Source organism: Geotrypetes seraphini, chromosome 1, assembly GCF_902459505.1.
Source record: "Geotrypetes seraphini chromosome 1, aGeoSer1.1, whole genome shotgun sequence".
NCBI classification, from domain to species: Eukaryota; Metazoa; Chordata; class Amphibia; order Gymnophiona; family Dermophiidae; genus Geotrypetes; species Geotrypetes seraphini.
The window spans coordinates 104,837,802-104,851,181 of NC_047084.1; the positions used below are offsets into that span (position 1 = coordinate 104,837,802).

General features: G+C 42.9%; 1 protein-coding gene across 4 annotated transcripts in view; it reads right to left on the reverse strand.

The window, feature by feature from the left end:
* The window catches only part of KIAA1328 (KIAA1328 ortholog), a 381,040-nt gene that overhangs the window by 362,009 nt on the left and 5,651 nt on the right, over positions 1 to 13,380 (reverse strand). For 2 of the 4 annotated variants that reach the window (XM_033935328.1, XM_033935330.1), the window contains exon 2: positions 9,742 to 9,777. The exons of 1 other annotated variant lie outside the window; for it this stretch is intronic. In XM_033935328.1, coding sequence (XP_033791219.1) covers positions 9,742 to 9,777 — 36 coding nt within the window. Of the gene's footprint in view, positions 1 to 3,644; positions 3,745 to 9,741; positions 9,778 to 13,380 lie in introns of all 4 variants that reach the window. One more of the 4 variants, XM_033935329.1, reaches the window with a different exon arrangement.

The window sequence follows — 13,380 nt, forward strand, 5'->3', positions numbered from 1 at the left end:
AGAAGGTATAACGAGAAGATTCTAAGACGTTGAACGAAGAGATTTTAATGTATTATAGGGACATCATTAATGAGAAAGAAGACAGAACAATGCTGAAAAAGACTACATACTGCAGGGTCATCCCCCAAATTCAGACTCTCAGGGCAACTGAGGCAACTAGTCCTGGCAAAGGTATCGGCCGGATCCAAATTAGAAGCAGTGTCAGGAAATATGATGGGCATATCAAAATGGCAACTGATGTAATCAAGGTCCGCCATAGCAAGTCGAGAGGACTCCCAAACAGAAAGCTTCTAAACCAGCGTAACACGTCGAGACAGCTCTGCCACACCCACCAGCCGCGACGAATGCACTGGGTCCATGGAAAAAGATTTCCAGAGAAGCTGAATAAATTCTAGCAAAATGTCACATCCTGCATCCATGGCAGGGAACTGTTGAGACACTCGTGCTCCACCACAAGAGTCCCCAGACTCAGAACGCTGGTGTTTTGCACCAGAAGCCAGTAGAACCGCTGGACGATATTCTCTATCAAATTCACAGACCCAGGTCAGCTCCTCAGCCCGAGACTGCGGAGGAGGTCAAATCCAAAGTTCCTGCCCCCACCCTCCGTGTACTATGGCACGTAGTACACGGTTGCTGATCCAGCGCCAATCCAGCACAATCACTGCACAAATTCAGTAGAATAGAAACTACGGAGTCCATCCCAAATGATTTTTTATCAATCGAGGAGTTTTTGAAGCAGAAAAAGAAGTTAGAAAAAAAAAGATTGATTTTAAAATCCAAGATGGTCACCATCACGAAATCTGTGCCAAAAAACGGCAAAAATAAGGAAAAACATTAAAATTAAAAATAATTAAAAATCAATCCACAAGCCATCCCTGAAGTTCCCATAGGAAATAATGGAGGTACTCACAGTCTCTTTAGTGCCTTTGCCTGTCAGAGTTTTTAAAGCAGCTGAGTGGAGAGAAAGGACTTTCTGCCTCAGAAACAGCTCTAAATTGTACAGAATTGAAGATCTTCAGCCTGCCAGCCGGCCAGAGACTGACCACAACCTCTGCCCCAACGGATCCTCTGCCATACAGTCGAAGGTGGGACAGCCTTGAAAACCGGGTTGGTTTCTTTCCAAACACACACAGCCTGCACTAGAAACCTGTGACAGGGTAACCGGCCAGCAGACTCCCACAGGAAGGGTGAAGAAGGTGGCACACAGCAGGCTGGCTCCACAGATCTACCAGAGTTTCTCTGTGAAGCTATAGTCCGGCACAGAACTGTGTCCTTTTCTCCGACAGGGGACCACCGGGAGTGGTCTCAAGACACTGAACCCACCAAAAGAAGGAACTTTAAGTGAACTTTAAGCAAAAATAATAAGAAACAGAAGCAGAGCAACTGCAAGAACCTTCTGCTCGGACTTCTGCAGAAATTGAAACTAGGGTTTGTTACTAACTTTCAGCCTGAGGGAGTGGAGCATGTGCTCAGAAAAAATGTGGATTTCTGCAACACCCGGACACCTAGTGTATGGCATCTGGAAGGGACATAACAGAAACACACCTTGGAATCACTATGGGTAGAAATTCCATGTGTAAAGAGGAAAAAGTTAATGATGGGAGTGTACAACCTGTCCAGGATGAACGGACTGATACTGAAATGTTATCAGAAATTAGGGAGACTAACAAACTGGGTAACACAATAATAATGGGTGATTTTAACAACTGTATCCCAATACTGACTAGGTAAATGTAACATCAGAGCATGCTAGGGAGATAAAATTCATTGATGAAATCAAGGATTGCTTTATGGAGCAGCTGGTTAAGAAACTGACAAGAGGCAAAGCAATTACAGACCTACTTCTTAGTGGAGCACATGAATTGGTGCAGGAGGTAATGGTGCTAGGGCCACTTGATAACAGTGAGTATAACATGATCAGATTTGACATAATCCCTGGAATTAGTTCACACAGGAAATCCAATACAACAACAATTTAACATTAAAAAAGGAGACTATAATAACATGAGAATGGTACAAAAGAAACAGACAGCAGCTGCAAAGGTCAAAAATTTACATCAAGTGGGAATGTTATTCAAAAATATCATCCTGGAAGCCCAGACTAGATATATACCATATAATAAAAAAGGAAGAAGGAAGACCAAATGGCAGCTGGTGTGGTTAATGAGTGAGGTGAAGGAAGCTATTAGAGCCAAAAGAGAATCCTTCAGAAAATGGAAGAAGGATCCAACTGAAAATAATTGTAAACAGTACAAGGAATGGCAAGTCAAATGCAAGGTGCTAATAAGAAAGGCATAAAGAGACCTTGAAAAAAAGATTGTGCTAGAAGCAAGAACACAGTAAAAATATTTATGGTATATTAAAATTGAGAAGCTGGGAAGAGAATTGGTTGGATCACTAGAAGATCAAGGGAAGACACTGAAGAAAATGTGGGGGGTTACTGGTGCCAGAAATGGTATTCAATTCTGATGAATCAGAAAAACTCAAACAAATCTCTGTAACACTAGAAGATGTAATGGGTCAATTTGACAAACTGAACAGAAATAAATCACCTGGACCAGAAGGTATACATCCCAGAGTACTGATAGAATTAGAAAAATGAATTTACAAAGCTATTATTAATAATTTGTAATTTTTCTCTAAATTCCAGCATAGTACCGGAAGACTGGAGGATAAACAACATGACACTGATTTTTAAGAAAGGGTTCCACAGGTGATCCGGAAAATTGGCAAGTCTGACCTCAGTGCCAGGCAAAATGGTAGAGACTAAGAACAAAATGACAGAACATATACATAAGCATGGATTAATGAGAGAAAGCCAACATGGATTTAGTCAAGGGAAATCTTGCCTCACCAATCCACTGCATTTCTTTGAAAGGGTGAATGAACATGTGGATAAAGATCAACCAGTTGATATAATGTATTTGGATTTTCAAAAGTCATTTGACAAAGTACCTCATGAAAGACTTCTGAGGAAATTAGAATGTCATGGGATTTATTCATTCAATTTATAGGGGGTAATGCCCTATTATGAATTAAAAACTGGCTGAAAGACAGAAAACAGAGTAGGTTTAAATGATTAATATTCTCAGTGGAGAAGGGTAAATAGTGGGGTTCCTCAGGAGTCAGTGCGGGATTGTTGCTTTATAACATATCAGTGATCTAGAGATAGGAATAACTAGTGAGATAATTAAATTTGCTGATGACACAAAGTTATTAAATTGCAAGAGGGTTGTGAAAAATTGCAAGAGGACCTTGTGAGACTGAATATAAGAATAGCCTTACTGGGTCATACCAATGGTCCATCTAGTCCAGTAGCCCATCCTCACGGTGGCCAATCCAGGTCCCTAGTACCTGGCCAAAACCCAAAGAGTAGCAACATTGCATGCTACCCATCCAGAGCAAGCAGGACGTCCCCCATGTCTCCCTCAATAACAGACTATGGACTCTTCCTCCAGAAAGTTGTCCAAACCTTTCTTAAAACCAGCTACGCTATCCGCTCTTACCACAACCTCTGGCAACATGTTCCAGAGCTAAACTAGTCTCTGAATGAAAAACATATTTCCTCCTATTTGCAGATGATGTTTAACATGAGCAAGTGCAAAGTGATGCATGTGGAAAAGAGGAACCCGAACTATAGCTACCTGATGCAGGGTTCCACATTAGGAGTCAAGGCTCAGGAAAAAGATCCAGGTGTCATCATTGAGGATACGTTGAAACCCTCAGCTCAATGTGTGGCAGCAGCTAAGAAAGTAAATAGAATATTAGGAATTATCAGGAAAGGAATGGAAAACAAAAATGAAAATGTTATAATGCCCCTGTATTGCTCTTTGGTACAGCTGCAACTTGAATACTGTGTGCAATTCTGGTCGCCATATCTCAAAAAATATATAGCGGGATTAGAAAGGGTACAGAGAAAGATGATGAAACTGATAAAAGGGATGAGATGACTTCCCTATGAGAAAAAGCTCAAGCAGCTAGGGCTCTTCAGCTTGGAGAAGAGACAGCTCAGGGGTGACATGATAGAGGTCTATAAAATACTGAGTGGAGTGGAAAGGGTAGATGTGAATCACTTGTTTACTCTTTCCAAAAAATACTAGGACTAGGGGTCATAGAAACATAGAAACATAGAAATAGACGGCAGATAAGGGCCCACGGCCCATCTAGTCTGCCCACCTTAATGTCCCTCCCCTACATTTGCCCTGTGAAGAGATCTCATGTGCCGATCCCATTTGGCCTTAAAATCAGGCACGCTGCTGGCCTCAATCACCTGTAGTGGAAGACTATTCCAGCGATCAACCACTCTTTCAGTGAAAAAGAATTTCCTGGTGTCACCTCGTAGTTTCCCGCCCCTGATTTTCAACGGATGCCCTCTTGTTGTCGTGGGACCCTTGAAAAAGAAGATATCTTCCTCCGCCTCGATGCGGCCCGTAAGATACTTGAACGTCTCGATCATGTCCCCCCTCTCTCTGCGCTCCTCGAGCGAGTATAGCTGTAATTTGTCAAGCCGTTTTTCGTATGGTAGATCCTTGAGTCCCGAGACCATCCGGGTGGCCATTCTTTGCACCGACTCCAGTCTCAGCACATCCTTGCGATAATGCGGCCTCCAGAATTGCACACAGTATTCCAGGTGGGGCCTCACCATGGATCTATACAATGGCATAATGACTTCCGCCTTACGACTGACGAAACCCCTTCGTATGCAGCCCATGATTTGTCTTGCCTTGGACGAAGCCTGCTCCACTTGATTGGCAGACTTCATGTCCTCACTGACGATTACCCCCAAGTCTCGTTCTGCTACCGTTTTTGCTAGGATCTCGCCATTAAGGGTATAAGACTTGCATGGATTCTGGCTGCCCAGGTGCATAACTTTGCATTTTTTGGCATTGAAGTTGAGTTGCCATGTCCTAGACCATCGCTCCAGTAGGAGTAGGTCGTGCATCATGTTGTCGGGCACTGAATCTTCGTCTGTTGTGCATTTGCCCACTACATTACTCAGTTTGGCGTCATCGGCGAATAATGTTATTTTACCTCGAAGCCCTTCTGCCAAGTCTCTTATAAAGATGTTGAATAGGATTGGGCCCAAGACTGAGCCCTGTGGTACTCCACTAATCACCTCCGTCATTTCGGAGGGGGTGCCGTTCACCACCACCCTTTGGAGACTACCTCCAAGCCAGCTCCCAACCCATTTCGTCAATGTGTTACCTAATCCTATAGAACTCATCTTGCTCAGTAACCTGCGGTGTGGTACGCTATCGAATGCTTTGCTAAAGTCCAGGTACACGATGTCCAGGGACTCCCCAATATCCAGCTTCCCCGTTACCCAGTCAAAGAAGCTGATCAGTTTGGATTGGCAGGATCTCCCCTTAGTAAATCCATGTTGTCGGGGATCCCGTAGATTCTCTTCATCCAGGATCTTATCTAATTGGTGTTTGATTAGAGTTTCCATTAGTTTGCTCACTATCGATGTTAGACTCACTGGTCTGTAGTTTGCTGTCTCCATCTTTGAGCCTTTCTTGTGGAGTGGAATGACGTTAGCCGTCCTCCAGTCCAACGGAACGCTGCCTGTACTAAGGGAGAGGTTGAAGAGCGCGGACAGTGGCTCCGCCAAGACATCACTCATGTGATGAAGCTACTAAGTAATAGATTTAAAACAAACAGGAGAAAATATTTCTTCACACATGTAATTAAACTCTAGAATTTGTTGCCAGAGAATATGGTGAAAATCAGTGAGCTTAGAATTTCCTAAAAGAGAAGTCCATAGACCATTATTGAAATGGCTTGGGGAAATCCACTGCTTATTCCTAGATAAACAGCATAAAATCTGTTTTACCACTTTGGATCTAGCTAGGTATTTGGGACCTGGGTTGGCCACTGTTGGGAACAGGGTACTAGGCTTGATGGACCTTGTGTCTGTCCCAGTATGGCAATTATTATTTTCTTACTAGAAGCAGAATGTTTTCATTTATTTTAGGGCTCTCCAGTTTCCTCTTGCTGCTCTGGACTTCCAAGCTCAAGATCTATCTACAGCATTTCAATATCTTTAACCATCCCATTGTCTAGACCAGTTATCGCTGCAACAATTATCAGTCAGGGTGACAGACTGCAGCTCCATGGAAACCAGCACTGATGAATCCTAAGACTAGCTACTAATTGAAGCTATTATGATACATAGAGACATGATAGCAGATAATGGCCAAAAGGCCCATCCAGTCTGTCCATCCACAGCATTCCCTCTCTCCTTTACCTAAGTGATCCCACATACCTTTCCCATGCTTTCTTAAATTTAGACACAATCTTGGTCTCCACCATCTCTAATGGGAGACTATTCCACACATCTACCACCCTTACTGTAAAAAAAAAAGTATTTCCTTAGATTACTCCTGAGCCTATCACCTCTTACATTACATTAGGGATTTCTATTCCTCCATTACCTTGCAGTTCAAGGCGGATTACAAAAGAATTATCCTAAATGTATTACAACAAGAACTTACAAAAAAAAAAAAAAAATTTGGTAATTTTCAAAAAGAGTAAGAAATGGGTAAGGTTATTTGTTTGTGGTAGTTGGCTTTAGTGAGAGGTGGAGTTTGAGACTTGCGGTATTATTTCTTTTTTCAGAGTTTTCTTGAAGAGTATGGTCTTTATTTCTTTTCTAAAAGTCTTGTAGTCGAGGTCTGCCATCAGTAGACTGGCGATTTGGTTGTCTAGTTTGGCTGCTTGAGTGGCCAGGAGGCCATCATATAGTTTTTTCTGTTTGACCTCCTTAATTGGGGGGTATGAGAATGGGGTGTGAGTTTTCCTATGTCTGGTTACGGTGTTGTGGATGAGGTGGTTATTCAGGTAGTTTGGACTGTCTCCGTATAAAGTCTTAAATAGTAGGCAGTAGAATTTAAATTGTATTCTTGCTGGGATCGGAAGCCAGTGCAATTGGAGATATGCTTCTGTAACGTGATCATGTTTCTTTAATGAGTAGATGAGTCTTAGTTTGTGTTTTGAATAGTTTGTAGTTGTTTTGTTATGGCTGTAGGGCATAGGAGGTAGAGGATATTACAGTAGTCAAGTAGGCCTAGTATTAAGGACTGAACTATGAGCTGGAATTGAGTTTTCTTGAAGAATTTCCGAACTTGTCTTAAGTTTCTCATGACTAAGAATGACTTTTGTATTGTTTTATTGATTTGCGGTTGCATGGTGCAGCATCTGTCGATAGTTATTCCTAGCAGTTTTAGGGTGGTTTGTATGGGGTAGTTGATTGCGTTGATTTCAATGTTGGTTATGGTTGGTATTTTGTTGTTTTCTAGGAGGATGAATTTCGTTTTATCTGGGTTCAATTTCAGTTTGTGATCTTTCATCCAGATTGCTATTGATTTTAGTGTTTGGTATATTGTGTTGGTCATGGAGAGTTCAGGTTGATCGAAGGGTATGAGAATGGTAATGTCATCGGCATAGCTGTAGGAGGTTATGCCTTGTTTGTCCAGGTAAGAGCTGAGGAAGGCTGTATAGAGATTGAAGAGAGTCGGGGATAGAGGGGATCCTTGGGGAACTCCGCAGGGGTTTGACCAAGGTTCAGATTTTTGTTTGTCTGATTTTACTCTATAGGTTCTTGATTTAAGGAATCCTTCAAACCATGTGTATACTTTATCTGTGATACCTATTGTATCCAGGATTTGTAGTAGAATGTTATGGTCCACCAAGTCGAAAGCAGCGGTAAGGTCTAGTTGTATGAGCATCAATTTTTTTCCTGTGCCGAGATGTTGTCTGGCTGTGTTCAAGAGAGATCCTAGTAGTGTTTCCGTGCTGAAGTTGTTTCTGAAGCCGGATTGTGTGGGATGGAGTATGTTATAGTTTTCTAGGTAATTGGAGAGGAATTTGGCAACTAGTCCTTCTATTATTTTGACGTAGAGTGGAATAGAGGCAATGGGTCTGTAGTTGGCTGTTTGGTCTATCGGTCCTTTGGGGTCTTTGAGGATCGGGGTGATGATGATTTCGCTGAGGTTGGTAGGGTAGTGGCCGTTTATTAGCGAGATTTGTATCCAGTTTAGAAGAAGAGCGCGGAATTTTGTGCTGGATGTTTTTAGGAGATATGGTGGACAGTTGTTGAGGTCACAGGATGCATGGCTGTATTTTTTGTAGTATTTGTTGAATTCGGGCCATTGTATATTGGGGAATTGAGACCATATTCTATCTGCTGCAGTAGAATCTCTATCTATGGGGAGAATTGTGAATTCGTTAGGATAGGTAGAGGTGTCATTGAGGGTAACTCTTGCATTGGTAATTTTATTTTGGAAGTGTTCTGCTAATAGAGTAGCTGAGGGGGGGTAGTATTGTTAGTGGTCAGGTAGGGTTTGGTGTCGGTTAGGGTTTTTAGAATTTTGAATAGTTTTTTGGTGTCTTGTGTTTCAGTGCCTATTAGGTTGGTGTAGTGTGCTTTTCTCTTGTCCTTTAATTGTGATTTGTATTGTTTGTTGATTTTTTTCCAGGCAGATTTTGTATGATCCGAGTTTGATTTTCTCCATTTTCTCTCTAGTCGTCTACATTGTCTTTTGAGTTGTAGCAGTTCGGAGTCAAACCATTTATCTGATCTCCTGCTGGGTCTGGATTTGGTTTGCAGTGGGGCTAAATCATCAAGGGTGTTGGAGCAAAGTCTTTCCCAATGTAAGATGAAGTCCTCGGGGTTGTCTTAACTTCATCTTTTTCCCTCTCGTTCCAGAGATTCCTTTAAACTGAAAAAGACTTGTCTCATGTGCATTTAAGCCACATAGGAATTTAAACGTCTCTAACATATCTCCCTTCTCCTGACTTTCCTCCAAAGTATACATATTGAGATCTTTAATTCTGTTCCCATATGCCTTATGATGAAGACTACCAACCATTTTAGTAGTCTTACTCTGGAATGACTGCATCCTATTTATTTCTTGTTTATACAAGAGACTTCCTCTCTTCAGGGTCTGCAAATTCCATCTCCACAGCATCTTCAGTCCTTCCAGCCAAAGGGGCAGAATATGAGCTTGACAATCAAACCCCGATATCCTGCACAAGTGCCAATGAGCCAACCCATATGTTGCTTTGATAGACATCATTTGCAAATCATTATAAGTAAACATTCTCATATTACTGTAGCTACTGTATTTTTTCAGATCCAAACTTGAATACCTTAAGCATTAACAAAACTGAACAGTACACTTCTCCCTCAGTATCCGCGGGGGTTAGGTGCACAGTCGAATCGTGAAGTGTGAAAAAACGTGAATAACTTTTCGGTCGGCTCTGACCCATCCCCGCCTCCCTCCTGTGTCCCCGGAACCTTACCTGGTGGTCTAGTGGTGAAGCTAGGCAGATGCGATCTTCCTATGCTCCTGCCCCGTGCAGAGCCATCACCAAAATGGCTGCCATGAGTTCCTGTTGTAGTCTCGAGACTACACAGCTTCTGCACGGGGCAGGAGCATGGGAAGATCGCTCCTGCCCCACTTCACTGCTAGACCACCAGATAAGGTTCTGGGGAGGCACAGACGGCTAAAAGATAGCCTAAAAAAGGAAATCCTTTAAAAATAATAATAATAATAATCACGAATAACAGAATCCGCGGATACTGAAACCGCAGATTCGGAGGGAGAAGTGTAGTAAAAATGAAGATGTATAGAAGGTGTATTGATTTTTTTTTTAATGTGAAGTTCTTTTCACCATTGCCAACTCCATAAATACCTCATTTCAGAACGTTAAAATGTTACCAAATACAAGATACTCTACCTGCGAGGAATACCATTGATAGTTCTTCATTTGGTTCTGAAAATACCATAATTAAGGAACAAAAACAGACCAAAATTAAACAGTTTAAGGTATAAACCAGGTTCATCTAGCACCTTACCTTAATGTCTTTCCTGAAGGACACTGCCCAACCTGGGTAATCAGTGAGGCTCCAGAGAGAGTTTGTAGAATATACTGTATTTGTCTTTTCATGGTTGAGCGTTACTACCGTCCTCCCGGGACTACCTGTTTTGTTATTTGTTCATTCCTACTGTTGTGCTGTAGCCTAAGTTTCCTTGTTATGGTGCTGGCTGTTCTTTCAGTAAAAATTATTTAAAAAAAGAAAGAATAAAATATGCAAGCTAACCCTGTCTTTGTTCACCTAAGAGCCACTAAAAGCAAACGTGAATATTGTTTATTGGTTATGTTCTGTTTACTGTGGTTAAGAAGGTCTGAAACGACCAACCTAAATGCTCATTCTCTATCTCTATATAACTGAGATTAAGCATTTATTAGAGTAGAATATCTTAATAGATAGGGTAGTGGTCTGAAATAGTGCTGCCCGATTTCCGATTCAAATCGATTCACTTCGGGTGAATTGATTTGGTTTTTTTTTAAAAAAAAAAAATTGGCCTGGCCGATTCAGTGACTGGCCCTCCCCCTCGCCCCCTAGAGAAGGAGCGGCAGCACTGCCTCTTGCTGGCCGGCCACTGCCGCTCCTGCTTTAGGGGGCGAGGAGGGAGAGTCAGTCGGGAAGTGCTGCAGCAATGTCCCTGGCTTCCCCCTGGCCTCCCTTTACTTAATTACAGCAGCCAAGTGAGCACAACGCTTAAGAGTTCCAGAAAGAAGAGTTCCCTGGCCATGAGCCTCCCCTCCCTATGCGCACTAGTGACAGCACAGACCTGGCTTCTTCCTACTTCCACCCTCCCCGCAACGAGCCCAAGCCTGTACCTGTCAGAGACGCTAGCATTTTTTGGTTAAGGGAGGGGGGTTAGAGAAGGAGTTAGAGAGGGGGGTTGTGGGACGGGAGCGCAGCCCCGACCAGCCACCGGCGTGCATTTAAGTGTATACGCTGCCTTCTTTCCTCGTCTATCTTCAGCTCTGCAGATATCTTCGACTTTTCGGAACCTCTGTAATGAAGAGGAGGAGCTTGCTAGCCCTACCTCCCTCAACCATTGGCCACGCTGCAGGGAAGATCCACCGCTGCTAGTCTGCTCCAATTAGCGTTGAGCATGAAGCCCGGTCGCAGACGCACAAACGTGCCCCATTTTTGTTCCATATTTTAATCATAATCAAAGCAAAAAAAGAACCTGTGGTATAGTGAGATATTCCTGTATATAAGCGAACAATCTTGGCAAGTCTTCAGATCTGGAGGAATATACTCATCTGGTCTCCTTTTATGTCTTGCTACAAGCAGTGGTATAACTAGGGTGACACCCAGAGCGATCATTTTTTAACAACCCCCCCCTATGTAATTAAATAAAGGTGAGATCAGGGGGGAACATATAGGCCTTCGGGGGGGCCCTGGTGTAGAAGTACACGGAGCAAGGGAAGGGGGGTTCAAAGAGATGTGCATATGCCGTAATGGGGGGGGAAGAAATAATGGGTCTAAAAACAGAGGAAAGGAAGAGAAATGGTGGATAATGGGATTTAGGGAGGGAAAAACAGAAAGGGAGAGAAGTTGGACACAAGCGATGGTGTGGGGGGATAGAGATACTGGATAGGAGGGAAGTTGGGAAGAGAATGGGAGAGATGGTGAACCCTGGGGTGGTGGGGAAGGAGGGAGACATTCTGGGTGAAAGGGTGGTTAAGAAAAGGAGAGATGGTGGTTCTGGGGATGGTGGGGTCCATCACTGCAGCTGTGGGGATGGAGACAAGAAAAAAAAGAAAAATGCCAGACCTCCGGGGGAGGAAAGGGAAACGGAAGGGGAGGACAGAGATTGAAGGTGGATGGATAGCACGGAGAAAGAAGGAAATGACAAATGGGCGGGAGATCCTGGCAAGCGAGTTATCAGAAGACAACCAGAGCCTGGGACCAACATGATTTGAATAATGACTAGACAACAAAAAAGTTTTGTGATTACAATATGTCAGATTTGAAATGTGTATCCTACCAGAGCTGGTGTTAGACAGAAAGTGTGAACTAGAACCTAAAAGAGAGAGGAAAAGTATTTTTTATTTGTTTATTTTGTTTATACTACAGCACCAGTGTGGGTAGGCGAAGGCAAAGGGGGTGAAGAGGCTATAAAATAAACCCACCAGGATGTTTGAAAAAAAAAATAAAAAACCCCAATTGGGCAGGAAATTCAAATTGAAAAATCGATTCAATAGGATGAATCGAATCAAAATTATTTTTCCTAAATCGGGCAGCACAAGTCTGAGAACCAGGGGAAGATAATTTAAATACATCCAATACCCCTCTCGTGTTATTTCATACGTCTAAATTGCTTTAGAATTATGAAGAGTGCTCTTCCTTCAGCAAATGTCTTATAAATTACTATTACTAATTAAAGGGGAAAAGAGCTTCAGATCCCTGTGCGTTGTAAGTGTCAAACTGAACAACCACACTGGAAAGGGTAACTACCTCATTGGCTAAAAAAAACCCTGTCCTGTCCAAAGTCTGTGTAATTCAATATGTGCATAAAAAAACTTTTCTTATTCATGTATTCAAAGCGCAATATGCAGATCAAAATGCAAGCACTTAACTTGGACAGGACTCCGGTGTTATATGCAGGTGTTATGCTCTCCTGCTGCGTGCTGTCTTTGCCAGTTCCTTATTTATTTATTTATTTATTTAGTCAAATTTCTAGCCCGTCCTCCCAGAAAAGCACAGAACGGGTTACAAGTTTACATACACAGTAGAAAGTTTGCAACAAGATTACAACTTCATATACAGCAGATATACAGAACTAATCAAAAGGATGAAGAGCAGTATTAGAAATTCCTATGTACATATTTTGGGTACTGAGCACAATAACATGACAAACGATGGGCAACAAGGATGCAAATTCACATATAAGATATTCAGAACAACAAATTATAGGGAAGAACAGCAGGAGAGGGATAATTCCTATGAACTGTATGGAGAGATGAATACAAGAGTTGGGGGCTGAGCACAGTAGCATGGCAACCGATGGGCCCTATAAGTAAAGCAACTACAATTACAATACAGTACTCCCCCGATATTCAAGGGGGTTCCGTTCCAGGAACCCCTCCCCCCGCGAATCTAAAAAAAAATGCGAATACGGTTTTTCATGGGGAAGCCTGGAGAGGGCAGCGGGAGAGGGCAGTAGGAGAGCAGCCGGAGCGCTGCGAGTGCAGGAAATCACTCGCGGTACGCTCCGACCGCGTCTTCCTGCACTAAGTCGGGCCTTATCCAATCAGGAGCTGCGTGTCAAAGCAGCTCCTGATTGGATAAGGCCCGACTTAGTGCAGGAAGAGGCAGTCGGCGCGTACCGCGAGTGATTTCCTGCACTCGCGGCACTCCAGCTGCCCTCTCCTGCCTCTCCCACTGCCCTCTCCTTGTCGGCAGTTCGCGATCGGAATATATCGCAAACGACCGGGACCGCAAACAGCCGTCCACGAACGACCGGGGGAACACTGTACATTCGAAGTATAGGACAGTTTTTGTATTTATGTTTT